At 40.8% G+C, this 12,769-nt stretch overlaps 1 protein-coding gene across 1 annotated transcript; it reads right to left on the reverse strand.

Moving 5' to 3' along the window:
• Window positions 1–502: 502 nt before the first annotated feature.
• On the reverse strand, window positions 503–12,678 carry LOC131131856 (von Willebrand factor A domain-containing protein 7-like). Its single transcript, XM_058076827.1, has 18 exons — window positions 12,530–12,678; window positions 12,064–12,383; window positions 10,838–11,042; window positions 10,315–10,400; window positions 10,144–10,237; window positions 8,914–9,042; window positions 7,463–7,649; window positions 7,218–7,387; window positions 7,029–7,141; window positions 5,944–6,060; window positions 4,889–5,065; window positions 4,676–4,811; window positions 4,452–4,604; window positions 4,269–4,361; window positions 4,066–4,175; window positions 3,569–3,733; window positions 2,241–2,564; window positions 503–1,099 (listed from the first exon to the last, which is right to left on the reverse strand). The coding sequence occupies exons 2-18, from the start codon at window positions 12,367–12,369 to the stop codon at window positions 662–664; spliced, it is 3,003 nt and encodes a 1,000-aa protein (XP_057932810.1). The 5' UTR covers window positions 12,370–12,383; window positions 12,530–12,678; the 3' UTR covers window positions 503–661.
• Between the last annotated feature and the right edge of the window lie 91 nt (window positions 12,679–12,769).

Below are 12,769 nucleotides of genomic sequence, written 5' to 3' on the forward strand. Positions count from 1 at the left end.
CTCTATACTGTAGTGTCATTGAAGCAACTCTCAAAAGTGAGGAGGTGCAAATGGATGCAGGATGCAAGTGGAACTCCTTTGGAACTCCTCATGCAACACCGAGGAATTCTCTGGAAAGCTCAAGGAAGCCGGAAATGTAAATAAAGTGGAAAAACAAAAGTTTCCAAATCGACTCCAAATTGTCCCGATGGATATGAATGTGAGTGTGAATGATGTCAATCGCACATTACATTGTAAAAGACAAGATATAAACACACAGTCAACATTACGTGACTGAAAAAAACGTGACTGACTGACCGTGTCTCATTCCTGACAGCCCTGAGCACTTTCCACGGCAACCTGCACATGCCAACATTCACCAGTAATGGGCGCTGTTGCAACACTTATAATTTCACATAATTGATATATCACATTTACACTCCGTTATATATTTTATATATCTTTATTAATATATTTTAACACATCTCGCCAAGATGTACATAATTCAAACTATATCAGCCCTTGATTTCACACAAATATGGTTCTAAACCACTGAAAACTGCAACCATATTAATAACTATGTTAAATTAACACTAATAGTCTTGATCAAAACTCAGCATTCATGTGCCATAATCAATAATTATAATTTTACTATGTATATGTATAATCCCCCATATTCCTTTTATTTCCAAAGTGGTAGTACCGCAACAGCAATCCAGAGACTATATGACATGCTCATAGTGCGCCCTCCAGTGGACGTAGTGTTCATGGTTACATTAGCTGTAGTAACAGGTGCAACTGTGGTGGATTGTCTCACCTGGCCCACACAAAAGCCCACATTCCCCACGTTGTCCACAGCAGACAGCTGCACTCTGTATGCACAGCAGGAGGCCCTGTAAGAGACCACAGTGATGTTCTCGCCCCCTGATCCGAGCGCTGTGCTTGTGTTGAGGGTGCCGTTCCCTTCACGGATGGCGATGCTCTCAATGCCCGTCCCATTGACGCCGTCAGTCACATTGGCCACAAACTCCCATTGGGTGGAGTCACATAGTGATGAAGAAGAAGAACAGTTGGTGGATGTACTGACCTCTTCGCACAATGGTGCGTTGACATCAGTTACCTGGAGACAAAATAGGCCATGAGTGATGCAGTATATACATCATAAATTCATTCATTCATTCATTTTCTACCGCTTTTTCCTCACGAGGGTCGCAGGGGGTGCTGGAGCCTATCCCAGCTGTCTTCGGGCGAGAGGCGAGGTACACCCCGGACTGGTCGCCAGCCAATCACAGGGCACATATAGACAAACAACCATTCACACTCACATTCATACCTATGGACAATTTGGAGTTGCCATTTAACCTAGCATGTTTTTGGAATGTGGGAGGAAACCGTAGTACCCGGAGAAAACCCACGCATGCACGGGGAGAACATGCAAACTCCACACAGAAATCACAGAGGGTGGAATTGAACCCTGGTCTCCTAGCTGTGAGGTCTGCGTGCTAACCACCCCACCGCCGGGCCGCCCTACATCATAAACATGTATGAAAATAATTTTCAACTAACTAAGTGAGTACAAAAATCGGTTTGACTTCATTCTTTCCCTTTCTCTTCATCACATTTTCCAATGGTGATCAGGTGCCTCATCTATAAAAATGTCTGGACCAATGTGGTGGTCCTCCATTCACACCTTCATTGATCTGGCTTGGTTGCATTTAGCACTCCAATCGAAGAGTTGGGGGAAAAAAAATTTCCAGCACAACTCTAACTGCTCTGGACTGTAACAGCTTCTAATTTTCTAATTCTAATTTATATTTAGGCGGCACGGCGGTCAAGTGGTTAGCGTGCAGACCTCACAGCTAGGAGGACCAGGGTTCGATTCCACCCTCGGCCATCTCTGTGTGGAGTGGAGTGCATGCGTGGGTTTTCTCCGGGTACTCCGGTTTCCTCCCACATTCCAAAAAACATGCTAGGCTAATTGGCGACTCCAAATTGTCCATAGGTATGAATGTGAGTGTGAATGGTTGTTTGTCTATATGTGCCCTGTGATTGGCTGGCGACCAGTCCAGGGTGTACCCCGCCTCTCGCCCGAAGACAGCTGGGATAGGCTCCAGCACCCCTGCGACCCTCGTGAGGAAAAAGTGGTAGAAAATGAATGAATGAATTTATATTTATCCAGTTTGTAGAACTGAATGATATAAGATAAGATAAGATATGCCTTTAAATGGGGAAAATGCACCCAAACACTATCAGACTCTTACCTTAGCAGCAACTGAAAACCTCAGGACAACATAGTTATTATCGGTGGCAGCTGCATCCTCAGCCTCGATTGTAAGTGTTACGTCTGTTCCTGATGTCGCACTGTCAGGAACGGTCAGAGTCACCGTGCCGTTGGCTTTCCCACCATTGCCTTCTTCTATGGTGACAGAGCTGGGTGATGCGGAGTCAAAGCTGCGATCGTTGGTGGCGCGCACTGTGAATGTCCCAGTTGATGTTTCATTGACGACTCCGCCAGTTGTTGCGGCGACCGTGAAAGGGATGGAGACAGTAGAGCCTGGTTCTATGTTGGTGCCGTTGGCTTGGGCCTGGAAGAGTTCAAACAAATTGTAGCAATGCAAGGCGAGTCTTGTGAATAATTGCTGTTATTTGGTTGAGAGCTGTCACTTGTAGTGTAGTGGTACGCAGTTCCCATTCAGTGATGTGACTGTGACTGTAAATGGTCAACTGTCTACAGCAGGGGTCTCAAACACGCGGCCCATGGGCCAAATGTGGCCCGCAGGACACTAGTTTGAGGCCCCCGCCTTGATATGAAAGTTTAATGTTAGTGCGGCCCACGCAAGTTTGATATGGATGCTGTATGGTATCATGTACCCAGAAAAAATTATTATGTTTGATTAATGTTCATGTTAAAGGTTAAATAACTGTTAATAGTTATCCTCCCTATCCGTGTGGAAGTGGTAAGTTTTTGGCTTTTTAAGTTTAAAGGAAATAACTTGGAGGCTACTGTTTAGGTCGCTAGCTCTCTAGTTTGCGAGTTAGCATGTGTCACAAAACCCTGTATGTTGTAAATAAAAACAGTATAATAGTCGTGTTTTGTCATGTCTACAGGGCTCTAATAATGCTTTGTTAATTTTAATCTGAAAAAAAAAATTGTCTACCCACCAACTATATGTGGTTTCTTAAGTTTTTATTATTTGCCGTTTTATTATTATTATTATTATATGTATTTATTTATTACTGATTGATTGATTTTCTTTATTCTTGATTTGTTTATTTATTTTTCATCTTATTTTGTGTAGAAAAATAAAAATTAAGATATTTGAGAACAGTGGAAGGTTTTATCAGAGCTTTTCTTGTAGAAAATCGGAACCAAAGCAAAGTTTATTCATTTTTCCGTTTTTAATAAATGCGTTTTTTTTTTGTTTTTTTTGTGGAAAACCTGATGCGGCCCAGCCTCGCCCAGACCCTAGCTCCAGTGGCCCCCAGGTAAATTGACTTTGAGACCCCTGGTCTACAGTATATGTGTCACCTCAAATTATCTGAACAGAATAAGCGCTATAGAAAATGGATAGATGGTACTTGAGCTCACAGTCACAGAGATGCTGGACGTCTTGATTTGAGTGGAGGCCTGCCTCTGGAAGCTGCCTGGAGTTGACCTTGATGATGAGCTGCTGTCTTCTCCTCTCATTCGAACCACAAAGTCACCTGCTGGAATCTCACTGAATGTCACCAGGACGTTACCACCTCCTAATGACTGAGGATTAAAGGACAATATTGTCAAAGGATATCAGATATATATCTGATATTTGTGATCGAAGGATAACAAAGATATCATTTCTGTTGTTTCTTTGTTTGATGACACTGCTTCATTGATTACTATTATCTTAAAATTTGGCACCAAAATTGCACAATATTAATATACTATATACGTATACTGTATTTGCGTCAATACGCAAATTTTTCTATGTCTTGTCAAGAAATGCATAATTATTTTTTTCATCAGTTGGGGGTCAATGTCTTCCGATATTTTTGTCAGCATGCTACAGATTACAACGTCCAACTTTTTTTTAGGAATATTTGACATGCCTGCGTTGTCCCATTGACCTCTGTCGGTCCTGAGCTGTCATACAATACGATCTCTGGAACGTTTACAGTGTCACTTCCTGTCACGGTGACCAAGAGGCTGGCATTACCACCTGAAAATTGGCATAAGAAATAACAAATGTCATTTTTACAATTTCTAAAACATTAGAACAAAGAGTGCAATAATGAAACTGAATATATTTGACCTGATAGAGGTCGACTTTCCTTCAGAAAATATTCTGAAGGAACTCCTTCATAAGCTTCCACAAGGTTGTAGATAAAGTTCACTGAACTTTGACCTGATGTCAGGATTGGTAAAAGAAATATTTACAATGGTGAGTATATTTATAACACAATTTACTTATCACCTTACCATTACTGTTACTGACCTATAACCTTTACTGAGTAGGGGTCATTGGAGTCTACTTTGATTTCCCACAGTCCTGTCTCCTTATCGTCGTTGAGGCTTAGTCGTCGTAAATTACCTGCCAAGCTCAAAGATGCCAAAGGCCCGCTAGACTCACTGGAGCTCTGAGATAGACCTACAGAGAAAGAAAGGGTTGTCAGTGCTTCTACAGCTGATGATTTGTTAAAGGACTTGCCATATACGTACCTGTGGGGCTAGTGAGATTAAAGGTCAGCGATGGAGTTCCTGTGACGTAAACGGTCATATTTTGTACCGAACCATCAATTGTAAATGTAAAATTATCAGGTTTTCCAGGATTCCTCACGACTTGAAAAACCGTCACCTGAAAGAGACAGGAGCGTACATTATTTGTAATCATCCTGAGTATTGATGGATTCCCATCTTGGATTCTTCTCTTACCACGGCACTGGCTGTGGAATCCTCTATAACACTCGTAGCCATAGAGAGATCTGACTTGCTGACCTCAATGGCCTGACCTCCAGATGCCCGAGCAAGGTCACGGTATAGCTGAGCATCTGCTTGGTTCAGTGCTCTTCTGCGCCGACTCGCCAGGACGTCCGTCAGCATGAAAGTCACCTGAAAATCAAGACGATTTAAAAACTTTTATTTTAAAAACTATATTAGGAAAGCAGGAAGTGAACAAATGTAACAGTTACTGATTGTAAAAGTACCAGATGGAGGGGTAGGATTTAATAAGTTTCTTCCTACTCCTTTTGGACATGTGGAACTATGAACTGATTATGTGATGCATTCAATTGTAATCTGATGCATGTTCAAATGAAATAAAACCATTACCATTACCATTACCATTGCCAATGTAGAGTAGAGTCAGGATGTTAATGGGATGGCAATAAAATACATAGAAATGTCATACGGGACATCACTTGGGTTCTTCCATAGAGGAAAATTTTGCTGTCAAAAATTTTGACAGCAGCAGCTCTAGCTAGCAGAAAGTTAAATACATACAAGATATTTTAATGCTCAGCTGAATGAATGAATTAGCCTTCCATGATGGCGGATTATATAACCAAACACCAGGAAGTGATCAGTCTTTTACACCGATATCCTGGAGAAGCAGAAGGATGCTTGTACTTTACATAGAGACAAAAGATAAGGACACAGACGTTTTTCAGTCAATTAAAAAGTATATAAATTGAACTCAGAAGTATAAATGAATCAGTATCTGACCAGCCATGAACCTGACTGCACTTCACTGATACATGTTGTTAGAATTACACTACTGTTCAGGTAAGGTTACATTTATGAAACAGCATCAAACACTATGTGACTCTGTGGGGATTCATTAAATAAATTGGTCACCATTATTAAAATGTTATTTATGACAAACCTGGCATACATAAAACTAAGACCACCAATACATGATATATATAAATATATGTATATAAATACACAGATATCCAGCCCAAACATCAGGGGTAAAGGTAATGACTCACCACAGACTTGGTGCTTTCTATAAGGGCAGTAATGGTGCTTTTCAAGTCAGCATCTTTTGCAGGAGCATCGGTGAAGACAAATATCTCAGAGGAGGGAGGAGCCGCGGTAAGGGCAAGCTGTCAGTCAAATGAACAAAATAAAAATGTAATTATGAATCACCTGGATGAGAATGTATATCTGTGTTTTCATGAACAACTATTCTGATCTGACTTGTTTTAAACCAGGGGTGCTCATTAAGTCGATCGTGAGCTACCGGTCGATCGCGGAGGTGGTACTGGTCGATCGCTGGTCGATCGCGGCGTGACATTAAAAAAATATCATCCCAGCATCAATGCCGTCACTTGATTGATATACAGGGCATCCATTCAGATGACAACTGAATGTTGCCCTTCGGGTGACCAATCAAATCAAACGACGTCTCTAAGTGCAGCAGAACTTACGATGTCAGCCTATCATCCATCCCTGTTACTTGATTGACATATAGGACAACCAGTCAGATGACAACTGAATTTTGACCTTTAGGTCACCGCTCATGCGTAAACAACGATGCAAAGTGCTAAGCTAGTCGGCGAATTGCGAGATTTTAAGCCCTCGCTAAAGTTTATGGTCACTAAAATGAGTGAAGGAGCTGGACCAAGTAAAAAGGCAAAAAACATATCACTTCCATACGGATATGGAATATTATACGGATATTATGATACGGATATTATCCATGACTGATAAACATTTGGAAGTGTGCTTGAGGCTGGCTATCAGCAGCTACTGTCCGGACTATGCATCCCTGGCTGGTTCAATTCAGTGCAAGTCATCAAAGTAAACTCAGGTAATTACAAAAAATGTTAATAGTTAATTATGTGTGTTTTGCAATATTGGCTCATTTTGTTATGTAAGGTACATCAACATACATTGTACATACAAATAATCCTCAATACATTTGAAAATAAATAGATGTTTTGCATTTTTGTAGTGGGTAGATCATTTTGACTCGGTCATTTTAAAAGTAGCTCGCATGCTGAAAAAGTGTGAGCACCCCTGTTTTAAACCATGTCAAAAAAATGAAATGGTTCTTTGTGAGTGTAAACACCTGCAGTCCAGACAAGCACAGCTCTGGAATGTCACCACCTCCGCTGGCGGTCAGCTTATTGACGCTTTCTTTGAATGTGTCTGCATCAGTTGTCATCAGCAGAGGTCCAAACCCTGCACATGAGAACAATGCTCAACTATTTTGGTGTCATTTAGACGATAACTTGACACCGGATGTCTAGAAGTATACCTGGATCATTGAAAGGCACCAGTATGTAGGCTGAAGGCTCCCCCTCAGTCCCCCTCTTGCTGTCGATGATGTCAAAGGAAACTCTTTTTGCTTCGGCTATGTCATCGCTCATACTGCCGGTGGTGTCGATGACAAAACATAGTGCAGATGACTGGGATAGGCCCATCAGCCTGCAGGAATTCAAACAGAGACATTAACGTTGTAAGTCTTGATCTTGATCAGTCCAAGGTGTAATTGTCTCATACCGTAGGAAGTTCTTATCTCCTACAGCTATTCTAATGTCCTCAAGGAGCTCCATAGTTGCATTCACGGCCAAATCAGCTGCTTGGTGATGAAGCGATCCATGGCTGGATCCAATGTCATCCTTATTGATGCCTCCGATAGGGTTCTGTTTACTAGTTTGGTCAAACTGACCTCCATGACTGCATTTACCTGAGAGTACAAAGACAAAACAAAATTGTGTACTACCACAGGAGTGTACCTTTACACTGAAAACTGGTTTTTGCCTCCTGCATCCGCGAGTTGGGCTGGGCTGTACTACTTGGTAGTGATTCCAGTTTCCCAGCATGCTTTGCATCACTTGTTTTGTCAAAAAGCTGCCAAAGTAGGAGTAGTTGACCCCCAGTGTATGTTTATCTACCTGTAAAATAATAATAATAATAATAAAATAATAATAGAAAAAATAATAAAAATAAATAAATAATAACAACTTTAAATTCATTCATTCATTTTCTACCGCTTTTTCCTCACGAGGGTCGCGGGGGGTGCTGGAGCCAATCCCAGCTGTCTTCGGGCGAGAGGCGGGGTACACCCTGGACTGGTCGCCAGCCAATCACAGGGCACATATAGACAAACAACCATTCACACTCACATTCATACCTATGGACAATTTGGAGTGGCCAATTAGCCTAGCATGTTTTTGGAATGTGGGAGGAAACCGGAGTACCCGGAGAAAACCCACGCATGCACGGGGAGAACATGCAAACTCCACACAGAGATGGCCGAGGGTGGGAATTGAACCCTGGTCTCCTAGCTGTGACGTCTGCGCGCTAACCACTAGACCGCCGTGCCGGCAACTTTAAATTATTATTATTTATTCTAAATTATTTAAATTATTTGTACAAATTACTGTTTACGCCGTACATTGTTCATATTTGATGTCATCTATTTATTATTTATTATTTATTATTTATTATTTATTATTTATTATTTATTATTTATTATTTATTATTTATTATTTATTATTTATTATTTATTATTTATTATTTATTATTTATTATTTATTATTTATTATTTATTATACGGGAGCCAGGCAACGACATTTCATTCACATCTATCTATCTATCCATCCATCCATCTGTTTGTTATGTTGCTGTGAGATGGTTAATGGTGTTATTCATGACAATGGGAGTCAGACTGTAATGATGAGTGATGACCTCCCGTTTAATGACGAGTCACTTGGTTAAAATTTCAGACTGAATACTTGCTGTAGCCCAGACTCAACGTCGAGCAGCTAAATGGTCTTATCCCAAGCATTTTTAAAACCTGATATAGGAATATGGAAATGTTGGTTTCTTGCATCAACCACCCAACTAATCATTTTTTCTGAGACTATAGTCCTTTGTTGTTGCTGTGCTATGCTAATTATACATAGAATTAATTATACAACACAAAAGTGACAGTACGTCTCTGTTACCTTCTGGTTTTTCTGGATCTAAGAGGCTGAAGTAGCCAGACGTCAGAAGCCCCTGTTGCAGCACATCAGGCAAAATGTTGTCATCGCAGCTTTGTCCTGTACAGTTCCTGCATGTTGAAATGTTTATACCTGCAAACAAATTTGGGCGAATGTCAGAAAAATCATATCAACAATTTTTTTAATGCCTGCCTAAAACTGTACTACCTACACTGTAATTGTATTTGTCAGTAATATTGTCCTTATAACACAACAGTATTCAGCATCAATATTTTGTGTCCAGTTGTTTATTAAAATGAGCGGACTACAGCTCCTAATCAGAAGGATAAATTACATATGAATATTAAATTCTGCATATCTCACATTGTCATGCATGAAAATATTTTAAATGTGAATGTCATCGGCGGTGAAAGAACTCAATACAAAAGAAGTAAAACAGCTTAAGCATTTACAGTATATACACAGAAACTGGATAGCTAATAACAACATTGCCATACCTGTAGATACACATACTTCTATGCCAGTGAGCTAAAGTGTGTTAATACATAATCCACTTAATTGTACATAATCATATTATAATAATAATTGTAACATGATTTTATGTGCTCACACTATCCAATAATTAGAAATGTTGAAAATCTAATTGAAATCTTATTTTTGACAAGGGACAACTTGGTTGTTATCAGACATTTTTATCTCCGGCGAATTTGCTTCTATTCAGTAACATCTACAGTATACTGAAATTTGAGAAATCCGGTTAAAATCCGGTAAATATGTGCAGTTTTGTTTGTTTTCATTAAAAAATGTTATTTTAGTTTAGATTTTTAGATGTCCTTGTTTATATATTTAAAAAAATGATTCATTTCAGCTTTCAGAAATATTACTGAAGATAAATTGGTCTTGGACAAAAAGTGTACAGTAACATTGAAACAAAAGAAATAAAATTTTGATCTTGAATTCAGATATTTAATTTGCTTTTGAAAAAAATGTTTGATTGATGTTTGATGATTTTGTCTTTTGTGACACACCCAAGCTCTTGCTGACATTTTGTTGCCCCTACAGAGGACTCATTGTATATAGGCCGGTTTGAAAACAAAACTATGCTTGACACCTCGCTAGTGAAAGACAAGATGACAATGTACTTTTTGTTCGATTTCGCTGAGGCATTTCAAATCAGTGCAAATGATGACAGGCACAGCCGTTGAAAGGGCACACTTATGTACAATAGCTTACCTGCAAGATTCTCAAAAGGTTGGTCAGGTGTGATCAAAACGCTGTAAGGAGCCGTGTTCCCCAACTCCACCCAGTTACTGTGGCTGTAGAAGTCCTATAGGAGTGCAAACCATCATTATCACATGTATGGAACCTCCGAAACTAAACCAGTTAGTTTCTTTTCAAACTCACCTGCAGAGTATGACATACTCGTCCAAGAGTCCAGCGCCCTGCGACAAAGTTTTCCAGTTTGACACTGGCTTTTACAGCAGATACACCTTATCAGCATAATAAAATAATGAGAGAGTTAGGGTGGAAATGTCTAAAAAAAAAAAAAACACAGTCAACTCAATGTGAACTTGACCACTATATATTAGAAACACAGATTTTGCTATTTTCTATTTCTTCTGTGGCGTTTATGTTGTCCATCCATCCATTTTCTATGTGGATTTTCTAGGTGTGCTGGAGTCTATCCCAGCTGACTTTGTGTAAGAGGAGGAGTACACCCTGGACTGCTTGACAGTCCATAGGGCACATATAGACAAACAACCATTCACACTCACATTCATACCTATGGACAATTTACCAAATAACCCAATATAGATGTTTTTGGAATGTGGAGGAAACCGGAGTACCCGGAGAAAACCCACGCATGCACAGGGAGAACATGCATACAAGCCAAGCTCGTGCAGCTCAAAATGAAGAGGTTGTGTACCTTGAGTGATCAAGTCTCGTCCATTCTGAAAGGCCTCGCCATCAAAATGGTGTTTGTCACTCAACACCGACACTAAATCCACGTTGGCATTACTGAAGTACATTTTGGCAATGGAACTATGGAACAAGAGACTTGACAGGAGTGAGGTGGAATTTTCTGACGAACATGCATCCTGTACTCGCTCAGCTGTTAGACTGTCGTCAATCTGAAAACAAAAAAAAAAAAGATATTTGTGATGATATGCGAACAGACATGCTGTGGCATAAAATGCTTATTAACATGAATATTGTACAGGTGTGCCTGAGGCTGGCCACAATAAAAGGCTACTCCAAAAAGTGCTGTTTCATCACACGTGTGTTGAGGGAGCGTTCAATAGGCATGCTGACAGCAGGAGTGTCCTCCATTGATGTTGCCTGTCAAGTTAATATTCATTTTTCTAGCATAAACCGTCTCCAAAGGCGTTTGAATGAATTTGTCCACCTCTTTGAGAGTGTCAAAGTGAAATTGAGCATGATCATTTGCAAATATTTTGTTGCAATTATGATTTGAGCAATTTTGATGTGACCAAGAAGATACAGCTGAAAAATATCTGTTTGCCATACATTCCAAACAAGACTATTTAATATGCATATATTAGACACAGAGGGCTCTAATTTCGTAGCCTCCCATGCGCCACGCTTACGGCACGCCAACAGGGTGTGGCCAGTGCACTTTGCAAATATCATGAGCAGCGCAGTCCGGCGCAGCGCCGCACACCTACGCCTCCACCCCCCCACGCATGCACCAGTGTAGAGTTGGCCTCGATTGGCATGATACTTTAAACTGCCGTCAGGTTGAGTTTGTCTATGATGTCTCAGATGTGATGGGACTATTAAGAAAAAAAAAATACATGCTGTTTTTTTCCGCTGACATGTTCATGACACGCTGAAAAATTTGCCTGTGAGGTGCGCCTGTCAGGCAATTTACCATTAGGCAGGCTGCGCTTCTCCTGCGCCCCGAATAGACCAGGTCGTAGCTAGTGTGCTTTTCTGTTGTGTCACAAAATTGTCACTGCGCCAAGCTGAAAATGTGGACCCTTCTTGGTGCGCCACCACGCCCATCTCGCCACAGTCCAGTCTACCAAATTGGCTGCGCTGGACCAAATTACTACTGCGCCAGGATCCGCCACGAAATTAGAGCCCATAATCTCATTGTAATCGGCATAAATGTGTTTAAACGTATCTTACAGTCAGAGTGAAGTCTCGTCCATCTGCAGCAGCAATGTCTCGGCAGACCTCGGCCGTTTTTCGGAGAACTGCTCTTTGGGTAATGTCACGGTGAGTAGAGGAGTTCCCATCAAACACAAACAGTGCTTGGAAACTTTGTGTGAGGCCTGTGAGAGCGAGGACCACCACCAACAGCAGCAGGACAGAGCAACGGGTGCTCATGATGATGATAAGGACGACTGGAGGACTGAGATCAAAATGAAAATTCAGTGTAAAAACCTCTGTCCATGCATTGTTAACCATTAATCTATGATATATGATCCCCATACTACCTGTGATGACTGGTCAGAAAAAGGTTTCCAGGCAGTGAAGCAGGTGTAACCAAGCAGGAAGAAAACAATTCAAACATTCACATTATATTGTCACAAAATGAACAGAAACAGACAATGCAAACAACTCTGTGATCACAGGTAGATAACACCCTCACCTTATGCTTATATGTTCTTCTCTTTGACAAAAGTGCAGTTTTATTCAGCAGTTGGCACTGCTTTAGTCTCCCGAGAGTGAATTCCAAAGTTTCCACACAGGTAGATAGTGCTGTGTGTTCCCTGGGTTATCGACAAGCCGCCGGACTGTGTGTGTGTTTGATTGTGTGTGCTAGAGAGTCTGAGTTTGCCCTCTTATAGGTTGCTTGAATGACAGCGTTAAAGAACAGACGCCCTCGCCC

This window comes from Doryrhamphus excisus, chromosome 1 (assembly GCF_030265055.1).
Source record: "Doryrhamphus excisus isolate RoL2022-K1 chromosome 1, RoL_Dexc_1.0, whole genome shotgun sequence".
NCBI lineage: Eukaryota > Metazoa > Chordata > Actinopteri > Syngnathiformes > Syngnathidae > Doryrhamphus > Doryrhamphus excisus.

Excerpts from the sequence above, each read along its gene's own strand:
- LOC131131856 (XM_058076827.1), bottom strand. The coding sequence starts at position 12,369 with ATGGGGATCATATATCATAGATTAATGGTTAACAATGCATGGACAGAG. Across the intron at positions 10,238-10,314 it reads GAGTATGTCATACTCTGCAG|GACTTCTACAGCCACAGTAA; the intron begins GTGAGTTTGAAA and ends GCACTCCTATAG. Across the intron at positions 3,734-4,065 it reads AGGTCAATGGGACAACGCAG|TCATTAGGAGGTGGTAACGT; the intron begins GCATGTCAAATA and ends TTTAATCCTCAG.